Below are 13,329 nucleotides of genomic sequence, written 5' to 3'. Positions count from 1 at the left end.
CCTCTCCTGAAGCCAGACAGTTCCTCCTAAATCAAATGCTGTCTGCATGTGAACACTCTCTCAATCATGACGTTCCCACAACATCTTACCAAAAGCACTCAAGACATTTTTCAGAAATTGAAACATTCATTTTTGTCCCACCTGCCTTTATACAAGGGCACTGTACAAACTACGCATTCTACCAGACCTCTGGTACTTCGCCTTGGGCCATCCAAATGTCAAACTGCCTGAATAACCAATCAACTCCATTTCATCCCTTTCCTTAAAAACTCAATGGCGGTCCCATTCACTCCTGCCACTTTACCACACTCTATCTCTTAGCATCATACCAGCCACCTTGCCACTCTCACCCCATACGTTGCCTCATCCCAAACATATCCTATCCAACACCCTATTATCTAATAGAATTCAGAATTCCTTCAAAATATTCAATCCATCTGTTTCATATTACCACTTTCCCATTCGATCTATTCGTTGTTGTCCCCACTGGGTCTTCTTTTTTTCTCACAATGTTCATCTCCTTCCAAGATATTTTATTCTTCTCTCTCTTTTTAATAATATCTCTCACAACTTTTGTTTGCCCTCTTTTTCAGCTCCCATACCTTTCTTCAGATCTTTGGCCACTTTTCTCTTGTATTCTCCCAACTATTTACACTTCTCCCATATGAATATCATCCATACACCTCCTTTATCTCTTTCACTAGCCTAATGATAATCAAAATGTAAGTGTAGCATATACCATTAGCTGACCATGGAAAAGGATTTTGTCATGATGACCCTATAGAACTTACCTACCACTCTCTAAATCTTTATACATAAAAACACATAGGATATCTATAACCAGCCCAATTATGCCTGAGGGCAAGTAAAAATACTGAAACAAATTCTATATTACCATTTCAGGGAACTTTCCATTGACCATGAGTATAAAAATAATGATCATGTGGTTTAGTTTTTAGTGACATTTCAAAACTTAGAACCTATGTTGGCATACTGCTGTTAACCAAGATAAGTATACTGGATACCTAACTGCAACTACATCTTTATTTTCATTTCATCTGAAAGTTGGTTCAATCACAGCTACCAGTCAACATTTTGGTAAATCCATCTCAGTTGGTTACTGACTCTTAGCTGAAAACTTAATTAATCCAGTAGGTTCACCAGAAGACTACATCACACCTTTACAGACTCACAGGCAGAATGTAAGCAATCTGTACGACAAACTGTACAATGATAATGCATGGGTCCACACTTGAATCCATCTTCATGCTACATTCTATAAAAACATGATGCAAGAAAACATTTATCTTGCTGGAATTTTTGCATTAGGGTGCATTTCCTTTTAACGTGCAAACAGTGATGGGCACAAACATTATGCTAACATCTAGTAGTTTAATTTCATAACAGCACATATCTTCATTTATAAAGTCTAAATAGATAACATTGGAGTTACTTGTTTATAGTGGTTCTCATGGCAACTGCACTACTGTCTGATTTACAAACAATCTAAGTAAAAAACAAAGTCAGGGTAAGACATCAACTTTATATTCTTAATTCAGGCTCATAAAATGCAAGAAGAAATAAAGTTGAAAGTAAAACAAAAATCTAATTGAGTTATCTAATGTGCAAATCATGTGAAGGAATCCTGGATATAATTCTACATAAAATAGAGGTAAACTAAGCAACAGTGTCATGGTATCAAGATGAATTTATAAATAGTTTATTAAATACAACTGACTAAGCATTTTGCATAAAGCATATTAGTTGGTGGCTGGTCATCCATGAATGATGAGTGTTCCATCACTTCTTGTAACGATGGCTTTTTCTGCTACTGTGATCAGGGCCTGGGAGTGTTGGATGCACAAGGTGCATAACACCAGGACCTGTGCCCTAAGGTGGCCCAGGCTCAAGTCAATACTCGCTATACATGAAAATTATGACTGAGCATGGAGAGCATGTTCAAAGAAAAGTGATTTGGTGAATCTTGTAGTAATATACATGACTTAAGGGGGAGTATTCTGTTAGATGGGGAATGAGAGCCCAGTAACATGAAAAGGACCAGGGCTTATGATTTCTCTCCGAGACCCTGACTACAGCCACACTAGCTTCAATAGGTGGTTTACAAAATATTGTTACATTTCAACAATGCTTCTGAGATTGCCATTCATTACATCTTCATCTTTCATTGTTTCCCTTTGTACTACTAAAATCAATCCTTCATTGCACAGCAGTTGTATTATGATATGAGTCATCTTTTGGAAAGTTTTTCAAATTTCAATGCCTCAGCTTGACAGCATTAAAGAATAAACTGATACATAAGAAATAAAACAAAAATGCTCCAATAGTCTATAAAAACATCTAGTTAGCATACTGTATCTGAATGCCATTCAAGAAGCATCAAGCAATGGGCGCTTAGACTATTCTATCACAAAAAAATAAAACAAAGCCCCCTAACAATGTGAAATCAGTGAGGCATAACCAACAACAATCAGAATATTGTATGTCTGGCTGATTACATCAGGAGACTGAGGAAGGTTGAGTGTGTGCATTTACTGCTAGGTTAGTATGTCATATGCATTTTTTTTCTTATGTCAGAGGCTCCAGTCAAAGACAAGTCACAGACAAAAGCCCACATCAAAGTCAGGCCTTAATTGAAATACTGAAAGGATTAGGAAAAGGAAATAGAGGAGACAAGGGAAAGATATGAATTTAGGAGGAAGTGAAAAACCAGTCTTTTAAACTGTGCCTGGTCATAGTTATTGGAAAAGATATGAGAAGGTAGAGTTCTGAAGCTTTGAGGTGTTGAGAAAGAAACAGTTATCAAAATGGCCCACCCGAGAGTAGCCAACAGCCACACAGTAATCATGCGATGCAGCAGCTTGTCAAGTATTGTGTGGTCTACCTAGTGGTCGGGGCACACAAGCAGCCAGCTCTTGGGAGCAGAAACCAAAGCAATACCTACAGAAGAGGGAAAGTGAACCAACAATGCAGCATAAGGAAAGCAAGTAAAGTTTGGGACTGGGCCTGGAAGAGTATATAAGTCGGACTGGTTCTGACTCAATTCTGTCAAATAAGGATGAAGAGCCAAAACCACCCAGATGTGAGAGCAGTACTCCATACAAGAACGAATCAATCCTTTGTATATATGGTGCAACTTTTCAGGAGAAAGGAAGATTCAACATCTAAACAGGACACCAGTTTCTATGAGGTAGACTTTGCTATTTCCATAATGTGGGGTTTCCAAGAAAGAGTGGACATTACAGTCATACCAAGTATGTTCACTGAGTCAAGAGATGGAATTACAGAACTGTCGAAAGAAATGGTTTGAAACTGGGTCTTGGAGATATCAAAATTGTCTAGATTTCATTTACTACACTGAGATATCATGCCCAAGTCTAAGTTTACTGAGGAAGCTGTGTCAAGACAAGATACAGATTGAGTGAGAGAAGGAGCAGAATTGAGGGATGTAGATGAATGTAGTGAGGAGTTGTTAGCATATGAGTGCATTGGATTGTTTGTGGAAGAGAGGAAATTGTTGAAAAAAAGCGTAGGGGCAGGACAGTACAGTGAGGGACACCACTGTTGATGGAGAAAGGGGAGGAAGCTGATCCATCAATAACACAGAAATAGATCAGACAAAAAGGCAGCTGGATGTAAAGGAGCAAAGTGAAGGACAGAAGCCAAAAGAGGGAAGCTTAGGGATGAGACCCCAATGCCACACCATGTCCAAGTCTTTGGCTATGTCAAGGGCAACTACATATGACTCCCTAAAATTTTTCGGGATGATGGGAAAGAATATCAACAGTGGATCTTACAATAAGGAAGCCACACTGGTGATCAGAGAGAAGACTGTGATTTTCCAGGTGTGTAAGGATATGAGAGTTAAAGAGAGATTCAAAGACTTTGGGAATGGTAGGTACCAAAGCAATGGGACAATAGTTAGAGGGGCAAGAGCGATCACACTTCTTAGGGTTGGGGTGTATCAATGTATGCTTCCAAGAATATGGGAAAGCTTTGGTTTTTAAACAGAAACATAACAGATGAGCAAGCACAGGTGCAAGTTCAGAGGCACATTTTGCCTCACAGATAACGTGCTTGCAACAATTATCGACAATGATTAAAGCTGAAAGGGAGTCATAGGTAGCAGAGTTTTTCCAAGCCTGATATCCTGATCCCTTGCTTGAATGGTCTCAGAACAGGAGGAAATGGGGATAAATGCTTCCATTCCCACAAGAATAACCTCTGCTATGTGTCTGGCAGAGACAGAAGCATCATCAAGAGACAGTGGTTCATCCAAGGAAAGTCATATAAGAAGTTATGTAAGTTATTCCAGTCGGCTTGTTAAGGTGCCAGTATTTATGTTTAGAAGGGGCTGCTGGAGGGGGAGGTGCCATTCAAATAGATACATTTAGGGGAAAAGATTTGTGCAGTTACAGATGGATGGATTAGAGGTGAAAAACAAATCCAAAATATTAAGAGAATGGTCATAGCAGTCAGGTATATGGGTAGGGTGGGAGATAATTTGCTCTAAATCATTAGAAATGGAGGACATAAGGGCTTCAATCCCTCCATCTGTATGGGAGGAATTTAACCATTCCTACTGTGAATGTTGAAATCCCCGAAGTAAAGGATCATGGCTTGCAGGTGAGAGGATGCTACAGTCTCACGGCAGGAGTTTTGGTAGTTGAAGAAAGATATACAATTTGTAGAATTAGGAGACTAATAGAAAAAACAGAGGAAAAGTGTTGTTGACGGAAGACAGATGCTGAGCCATATAAAATCAAAGTTTGGGGACTCAAGATCCTTGAGGCATGCAAATCTCTTGAATGCAGTGATCTTCCAGCAGTAATGCAAATATTTTCCCATTTTCTCTCTCCATGATAATGAGAAACTTAAAACACCCTTGATATATATCTCTCATATATTTTGGAAGGGTTGGCAGGCCTCATGAGGCTTGTCAGTGCAAGTTGTTATGCAGCTAAACTTTGTGATACTGAGTATGTGGGGTTTTCAGGACAGAGAGGAGGATACCCAGTGTGCTTATTTCATCATAAGGTTGCATTATGGTTATGGTGGTGTGAGTGAATGGCACTTTGAAAATGATATCAGGAGAAATCACATTTTAGCAATATTGAATTTAACAAGGTCACTAACTTCCTCACTATGAGACACTGCACACATCCAAATCATGGGAAGAAATGAGTTCAATATGAGAAAGAAAACGAGTTTTAGAATAAAGAGAGGAAAGAAAACTGAATGAAGAGTATAATGTGGAATCATCAACATGAAAGTGAATAGGGTTTGAAGTTAGATCATTTACAGAAAGAAGGAAGAGAGTAAGTGATAGAACAGAACAATGAAGAACACCAATGTCATAGTACAAGAAACTGAAATTGTTCCACAGTGGCAGCAGCAATGGACTGGCCTGGCAGGAAACTATGCATTTAAGAAGAGAGAGAAGAGAAAAGCCAAGAAGAGGAAGTTTCAAAAGGCAAAGACTTGTGACATAACCTATTAAATGCCTTGAAAATGGTGAGGGCAATATCTAAATTTTCATCAAAATTCCTGAGAGAGGAAGACCGGAGATGAGTCACATAGGTGAGAAGATCATCAGTAGATCCTGCATTGCTAAAAGCTAAGTTGGAGATGAAAAAAGAAGAGACTTGGAATCCAAGTGTCTCAGAAAGTGAGATTTAAAAAGAGTTTCACAAACTTTGGGAATAATGGAAGTGAAAGGAACGGGGTGATAGCTGGGAGGTTCAGGATTTCCTGTTTTTTGGGATAGGCTACATCTAGGGATGCTTTCAAGAAGGTAAGGTTTGGGTACTAAAGTGGTGTAATTCTGTAGGTAGCCAATGACCAGGGAGATACATTATCAGCCTGGATATCAAAAGGGTTAGTGTTGGCTGCACAGTGAGCCAGCACTTCAGTGGATGTCAAGTTGCACCCCTCTGACCGAGGGCTGTCATTTCTTTCTGCCTTACCCACATGTGGACTACTGGCACTCTGTTCACAAACACATTCTCTCCTTGTCACACAACACTTGACAACACCCAAATCATACAGCTCATTCTTTGTAACTCTAGATTTTCATGAGGTGAGCCATGTGTGCTAGCCATGCCTTTTGGCAATATGGTAGTGACAATAGATAGAGGTAGTAGATAGGAACATTCAGGCAGGAACATTAGGTAGAAACACAAGGTAAAAGTAGTAGGTAGGAGCATTAGATAGAAGTACTAAGTTGGAACATTTGATAGACACATTAAGTATGTTGAAGTAGTAAGAACAGAAGGATAGGAACCTCTTCAAACACTGTGTTAGAGTTGCCCTCCGCCAGTGGCTTGCTAAGGGTTTGGCACTAAAGGCTAAGAAGCAGGACTGGAGTTCAATAGTTATGGAGATTCTAATGCCATGACCAACCCCTTGCAGGTGTTCCAAAAGGGAACAGGTGTCATAGATAAAGACAGACAGACTGACAGATTTAAGCTACAATATAAATTCATAATAACAACCTGCATAAAATCACTTATCCATGAAGTACTTCAAATAAGTGCACTCACCAAATAATGATCCAAGTGAAAGCATGCCACTTTCATGATTCTGAAATAGAGTGTTCTAAACTGCACTACCTGCTAAAAGGAGATTCAGGAGGTAATGGCATGCTCTGAAACTACACCGTGTATAAACAATTCATGAGAGGAATCTGGGAGGTCTTTGGGTTCTAGTTCAAATGATGATGAAGTGGTTTGATTTAGTTAGTAGACATATTATGCTCTAAAAAGTTTTTTCAAATGTTGGAAGCTTATTTGAAGAGATATCTAATGTATGCTTATCTGATAGATCCTTGATTCTTCTGCAGGAGAGATATTTTGTACAAAATAGCATAAAGGGCAAAAGAAGGTTGAATGTAGGAGAGGCACCTGGACTGGATGGGATTAGAGTTAAAATGCTGAAGAAAATGTGACATGGTGGATGCATATGACATGTAATACAGCATGGAAGCAGAAGGTTATGCCTGAAGATTGGGTGAGCCCTATTATTGTTCCTTTGCTCAAAGAAAAAGGTGCTAAAGAACTATAAAACAACTGATGGGGAACAAATTTGTTTAGTATACCAGGAAAAATGTATGCTCAAGTGTTGGCTGATAGATTAATGGAAATGACTGAATGCAGAATAAATGAGGAACAAGGAGTTTTCAGGAAAGGTAGGGGATGTGTGGATAAAATTTTTGTGATGATAATGACTGTGGAAAAGTAAGAAGCAAAAGGTATGAAGCTGTATGAAGCTGTTATGGATCTGGAGAAAGCATATGAAAGTGTCGAGTGGAATGCTTTAAGGGGTGTTTTAAAGAAATATGGGGTAGTAGGACAACTGTTGGATGGTGTGAAAGCCTTCCATAAATACAGAGGAGCAAAGGCATGTGTATAAGTGGAAGTAGTATTGAGCAAAAGTTCCGGTATATATGTGGGTGTGAAGCAGGGCTGTGTGATATCACGGACTTTTTAACACACATACAGATTGAGTGATATGAAAGCTGAAAGCTGAAAGCAAAATTAGAGAAAGGGGGTGCTGAGATGGAGTGTGGGAGTGAGGTATGGTGGCTAGTGTCAAGCCTCTTCGCAGACGATACTTTGTTGTTTGCAACATAGGCAACTGAAGGTAACTGCGAATAACAGTACAGTAACAATGTTTGAAAGGATACAGAGTGAAAGTATGGAGTTTACAAAGTAAGAGAAGAAAGTGTACTAAACCAGTATAGATATGGGAGGAGAAATGCTGGAAGAGGAAAGAGAAATGAAGCATTTAGGAGCTATTTTGAGTAAATTTGCTGATAAGAAAGGAGAGATAAGGGAGAGAGCAGTACAAGGTAGAGTAATCAGTGGGTCCCTTATCAGAATGATAAAGGATGCAGGTGTAAGTATGGAAATGAAGAAAGAATTAAGGGACAGCACAGTCCTCTTGACCCTGACCTACGCAGCTGAAACATGGAATGGAATGACTCACATTGATCAAGAAGCTAGGCTTTGGAAATAAGCTATATGAGAGGAGTATGCGGTGTGACTAGAGGAAGTGAAGAACGAAATGAGGCATAGCAGGGAATGCAAGAGAATGAGTTGTGGAATGGTAGAGTGGGAGAGACATAATAATTTGAGGTGGTTTGGTCATGTGGAAAGAAAGCAAGATGGAGAGTGTAAAGGAAAGTGTATGACAGTATGATTAAAGGGGTTAGTGTGAGAGGACAACCACTTGTGCCATGGTGAAACAGAGTGAGTGAGTACTGGAGGTAGAGAAATGGTGGAAAAATGTGTGGAATGGCATATGCAAATGAACTCTGTAAGGACTGGGATAATTGGAGATTCCTTTGCATTTACCATCCCCCATGACAGGAGTTTCTAGAGGGAATGGGCATCAAAAATATAGATAGATAGATGAATAGATAGATAGATAGCAGGAAATTCTTCCATAAACCTTGAATTTTCTTTTCAAGACAGTCTGCAGCTTGAGCTGATATTTGCCTTTACAAACAATGACCTCTCCTTCCATACATTCCTCAGTGTATCTATGACCTTAGCCCCATTTCCCACACTATGAGCCACTTTAAACCACATGATTCCATCCATGGAGCCCACTCCAATGTATCTAAAGCACTCCACTTCCTTCAGGTCCTCACCATTCAAAATCACTATCAAACTATTCTGTCTCATCTCCCTACTGCATATCCTCATCACCTCATTTTTGTTCATATTCACTCCTGACTTTCTCCTTTTATACGCTCTCTCAAACTCTGTCATTAGCTTCTAAAGTTTCTCTTTTGATTCTGCTACCAAAGCCACATTATTTGCAAACAACAACTTATTTATCTTCCATGCACCCCCACCCTTGTACACCATAGACCTGCTTGTTGCACTAAGACCTTTGCATTCACCTCAGTGACATCACACAACCATAACACAGCTCTACCTTCACCAAAAACCTCTCGCCCTCCTCCCTTCCTACCTGTACACATACATTTATGATTAGGTAAATACTCCTTCATGCATTTCATAAATGTCCATATACCCCAGACTTTTGTAAAATCTTCCACAAGACATCTCTGTCAACCCTATCACATTCACTTCCTAGATCCATTAATGCCAAATACAATTAAAAATCCTACAAAACAAACGCATAGTCCACACACCCTTTACCATCTTGAAATAGCAATGCTCCTCTTCAGCCAGATATTCTGCTCATGCTAACATTTCTTCAATCACCACTTTCCAATTCATCTTACTAGGCATGCTCAACAAATCTATAACCCTGTAATTCAAGCATTCTCTTTTGTCCTCCTTGTTTCTACATATACATGCATCCTGTCAGTTCTCAGGCACCTCAATCTGGGTCATACAAATGTTGAATATCCTGCCTAACTAGTCAACAACAGCCATCCCTTCTCTTGAAAAACTCAACTGCAATCCAATTCACTCATACAGTTTTGCTACATTTCACAACCTTAGTCCTTTTAACCAGACTTATTTCCAAAACTCTTTCACTTGTGTGCCAGCTTATCTTAAACACATCATATCCACCATCCTATCACCTAACATGTTCAACGATCCTTCAAAACACTCTCTCTCCATATCTTTTCACCTCTTTTTCACGTATTACAAATTCTCTGTCTAGTCCCTCACAGTTAAATCTGGCTTCATAGTTAGGCATTTGTGTATCTGTGTCTGATTTATTTTCAATAAGTTCTGCAGTATTCTTGAAGATTTAATAACTATGTATCTTCCTTGTTGAGAGGCTTTGAGGTGTAATACATTTTCCTTTATACTTTTAGCTTGTTGCAAAAGCATAAGTTATCAAAAAGGAGATGGATGGAGAGTGAAAGAAGCTTAAAAATTACTAGGGCTAAACCTGCAGGAAAAGGGTTTTGAGTGATTGGGGCCTAAACTTGCAGGAAGGTGAAAGGTGTGCAAGGAATAGAGTGAATTGGAACGATGTGGTATACCAGGGTCGACGTGCTATCAATGGATTTAACCAGGGCATGTGAAGCGTCTGGGGTGAACCATGGAAAGTTCTGTGGGGCCTGGATGTGGAAAGAGAGCTGTGGTTTCGGTGCATTATACATGACAGCTATAGACTGAGTGTGAACAAATGTGGCCCTTGTTGTCTTTTCCTAGTATTACCTTGCGCACATGCAAGGGGGAGGGGGGTTGTCATTTCATGTGTGGTGGGTTGGCGAGAGGAAAGAATAAGGGCAGACAGTATGAATTATGTACAGATGTATATATGTATGTCTGTGTGTGTATATATATGTATATGTTGAGATGTATAGGTATGTATATGTGCGTGTGCGGACGTGTATGTATATACTTGCGTAATGTGGGTGGGTTAGGCCATTCTTTCATCTGTTTCCTTGCGCTACCTCACTGACGCGGGAGACAGCAACAAAGTATAATAAATAGAAACAAATAATAAACCTGCAGGAGGCAAAGAGGCATGCATGAGAAAGGGAGAATCAGAGTGCTGTTGCATACAGGGGATAATGTGCTGTCAATGAGCTTAGCCAGGGCAATATGAAGTAGTTCTGAGAAACCAAGGAAAAGTCTGTGGAGCTTCCCTGTGGATAAGGGGCTCTGGTTTGGGTGCATCATACATAAAAGGTAAAGAGCAGATATGAGCAAATGAGGCCATTTTTCATCTGTTCCTGGTGGAACCTCACTCTGTGGAAAATGGTGAACTAGTATGAAAATAATTGTAAATCTATCTACCTACATATGTACACCTTCTTCCTTTGTCACAAGAGAAAGGCTAATCATTTACCAAAGAATTTTCAAGCCTGGTATGGCAATGATAAAAGAAAAACATGTGCCAAATGCTCACTTTAAGAAAACAGAAGTTATGCATAGAATATGGACATCCCCATCAAGCATACATAAAAAGAGAGCATTGAAGGGGAGCAGCATAAAAAAACCTTGGTGAAATCTAAAAAGGCAAAAAATAAAAATAAACAACAATATCTGACGTGGAGCATGAGGAAATGAGTCAGACTATCATGGTAATGAAAGTGAAATAAGTCCAAGAATTAAACCATCAGTGAGAGAAATGGCAGGCCCTTCACTCTTACCAAGGAAATAATTCTATGGATGACCTTGCCAACCAGTCTAATACCTAATCCAAAATTAAATTTCTGTATGCACTTCAAAAATCATGCAGATACATTGCAACAGATAATGTGGATCTACCTTGGAAGCAAAAACAAAAACTAACAAATACAGAAAGTAATCTACAGAACCCCTTTATGAAATGCCATTCAAAAATAATTCAAAACAATTCTACTTTCAACACATATATTTCACAGACAGCTACAAGAGGTTAATGCAGTTCTTATGATTTCATACTAAACCACTACAAATGATTTACAAAGCAATGTGCTGCAAACTGCTAATTGATAAATCACAATACATAAAAGCATTAATAGTACTGTAACATACAACTCAACCGTAATAGGACTACAGCAATTATGTATAGTATGATGCTTTGGAAGCACTGTCATCTGATAATCTACAAATCTTGATTACCTTTAAATGCTGATCAATATACTTGAAAATTTTATATATGAAAAAAAATGAATATTATTCTCATAGCATCCAATCTGTTTATACAATATACTTTGGCTTTAAAAACACGGCCCTTGGACAAAAAACATCTACCAATGTCTGCACATATAATTCCTAAATCAAAACAAAAACAACAAAAATATTAGTTAGCAACTACATAACTAAGCTGGACAAGGCACAAAAAGAACAGCATTATTACAAAATTATATGACCAACTTACAAACGTTGCCAGTATTGTTGAAACCGGTAAGCTCACTGGGGCTGAAGTCTCGACGCAATAGCCTAGAGACATGCACAATGACAGGTTAGCATGCTCGCAACAATCTGTTACTGGGAGGCGGCAATTGGTAAGGCTCAGGTTATCATATCAAGGAATGCCCATGATCTACTAAATATCTTATCTAGTCTGCAAATTAGGATGTTAAAATTAAGAATACCTGGACAGTTAAATAAATCATTCTTCTAAGTAAAATAACAGAATTTCTGATATGATGTAATTAGTTGGTAATACTTTATTCATTTATAATGAATATCATACATAAAGAACCAAATATACACTTCATCTTTAATGATGAACTGCTTCATGATAAAGTGTTGGTACTCTACTAATAAGGAAACTGGTTTTGATATCTGAGATTATTTTCTTGAGCTAGATAATGCAAGCTGAATATAACTGTGCTCATATGTTTTGTCCAGACACTATTTTAGATTATGGATTACATGATACATCTTAAAAAAATCATAGTACAAAGGTCTCACAAAATCATCGGAAGGAACTAACCTTGATACCTAGACACAGAAAACATAAAAAAAGATCTACAATATTCTAGCCTATTCCTAGATGGTAGTGACGAACTTCAGACCTCTTTGACTAACAGGGCCAATATAAATTTGTCCAGTTTAAAAGACACAAAAGGATGTACAGAAAGGCAACACATTGCCTTACATTATTGTGTCATCCTTAATCAAAACGTCTTTCAGAAGCTCAAACCAATTTCTTTAGCTTGACAGCAAACTTGAAATACTTGTGTGATTTACACAATGAAAGGTCATTGACATCATTCAATGCAACAAAGAATCAAACACAGAATGTGCCTGATAACAGTAATACACAGAACAAGGATTATGAAAAAAAAATGGTTTCTCATGGTGGAACATGGAGTATTTAACTCAGAGACTGCAAAGTAGCTTTAGAAGTACAAAATTCCGTTCTATACTAAGGGGAAAGCCTAACAAGCACCAAACAAAGCACCTGATTACAAGGAGCAGGATGGATGAAAATGCTGTGTCACCCACAGTCTGAGTGCATCCATCTATCAAGACATCGCCTTTTTCAACCACTATGATTTATAAGACCAGCTAATGCTCATTTGCAAAGACACAACAGTCATACAACAACCCACTTAAGCCTATATATCACTGGTGTAGAGTTGTAAATGACACCTAACAACCAATCCACACCAATCTCTACCCAGTGGAGTCTGTATCTTAGGGCTGTTACTGTATCTGTTCAAGATATATCTTTTCAAAAAGGATTCAAGGGAAGAAGGGAATGAGAAGATAAATAAATGGTCATAGGGCTCTGCCTCCAGTAAAGAACATTTTATCTTTTTCATGCTCCAAAACAAATATTTTTCACTTTTGGATTAACTCCTATAAATATAAGAGAAAAATGCTAAATCAGAAGATGGAACCTTGAGATCTACAGGGGGTGTTCCATGGAATG

At 38.5% G+C, this 13,329-nt stretch overlaps 1 protein-coding gene across 1 annotated transcript in view; it reads right to left on the bottom strand.

Moving 5' to 3' along the window:
• Positions 1-13,329, bottom strand: part of LOC139761309 (calmodulin-lysine N-methyltransferase) — an 86,476-nt gene that overhangs the window by 33,201 nt on the left and 39,946 nt on the right. The window contains exon 3 of the mRNA XM_071685359.1: positions 11,824-11,885. Coding sequence (XP_071541460.1) covers positions 11,824-11,885 — 62 coding nt within the window. The remainder of the gene's footprint in view (positions 1-11,823; positions 11,886-13,329) is intronic.

Source organism: Panulirus ornatus, chromosome 40 (genome assembly GCF_036320965.1).
Source record: "Panulirus ornatus isolate Po-2019 chromosome 40, ASM3632096v1, whole genome shotgun sequence".
In the NCBI taxonomy this organism is placed as follows: domain Eukaryota; kingdom Metazoa; phylum Arthropoda; class Malacostraca; order Decapoda; family Palinuridae; genus Panulirus; species Panulirus ornatus.
Note: the sequence above shows the minus strand (reverse complement) of the source record. Positions and strands in the feature narration are given on the sequence as shown.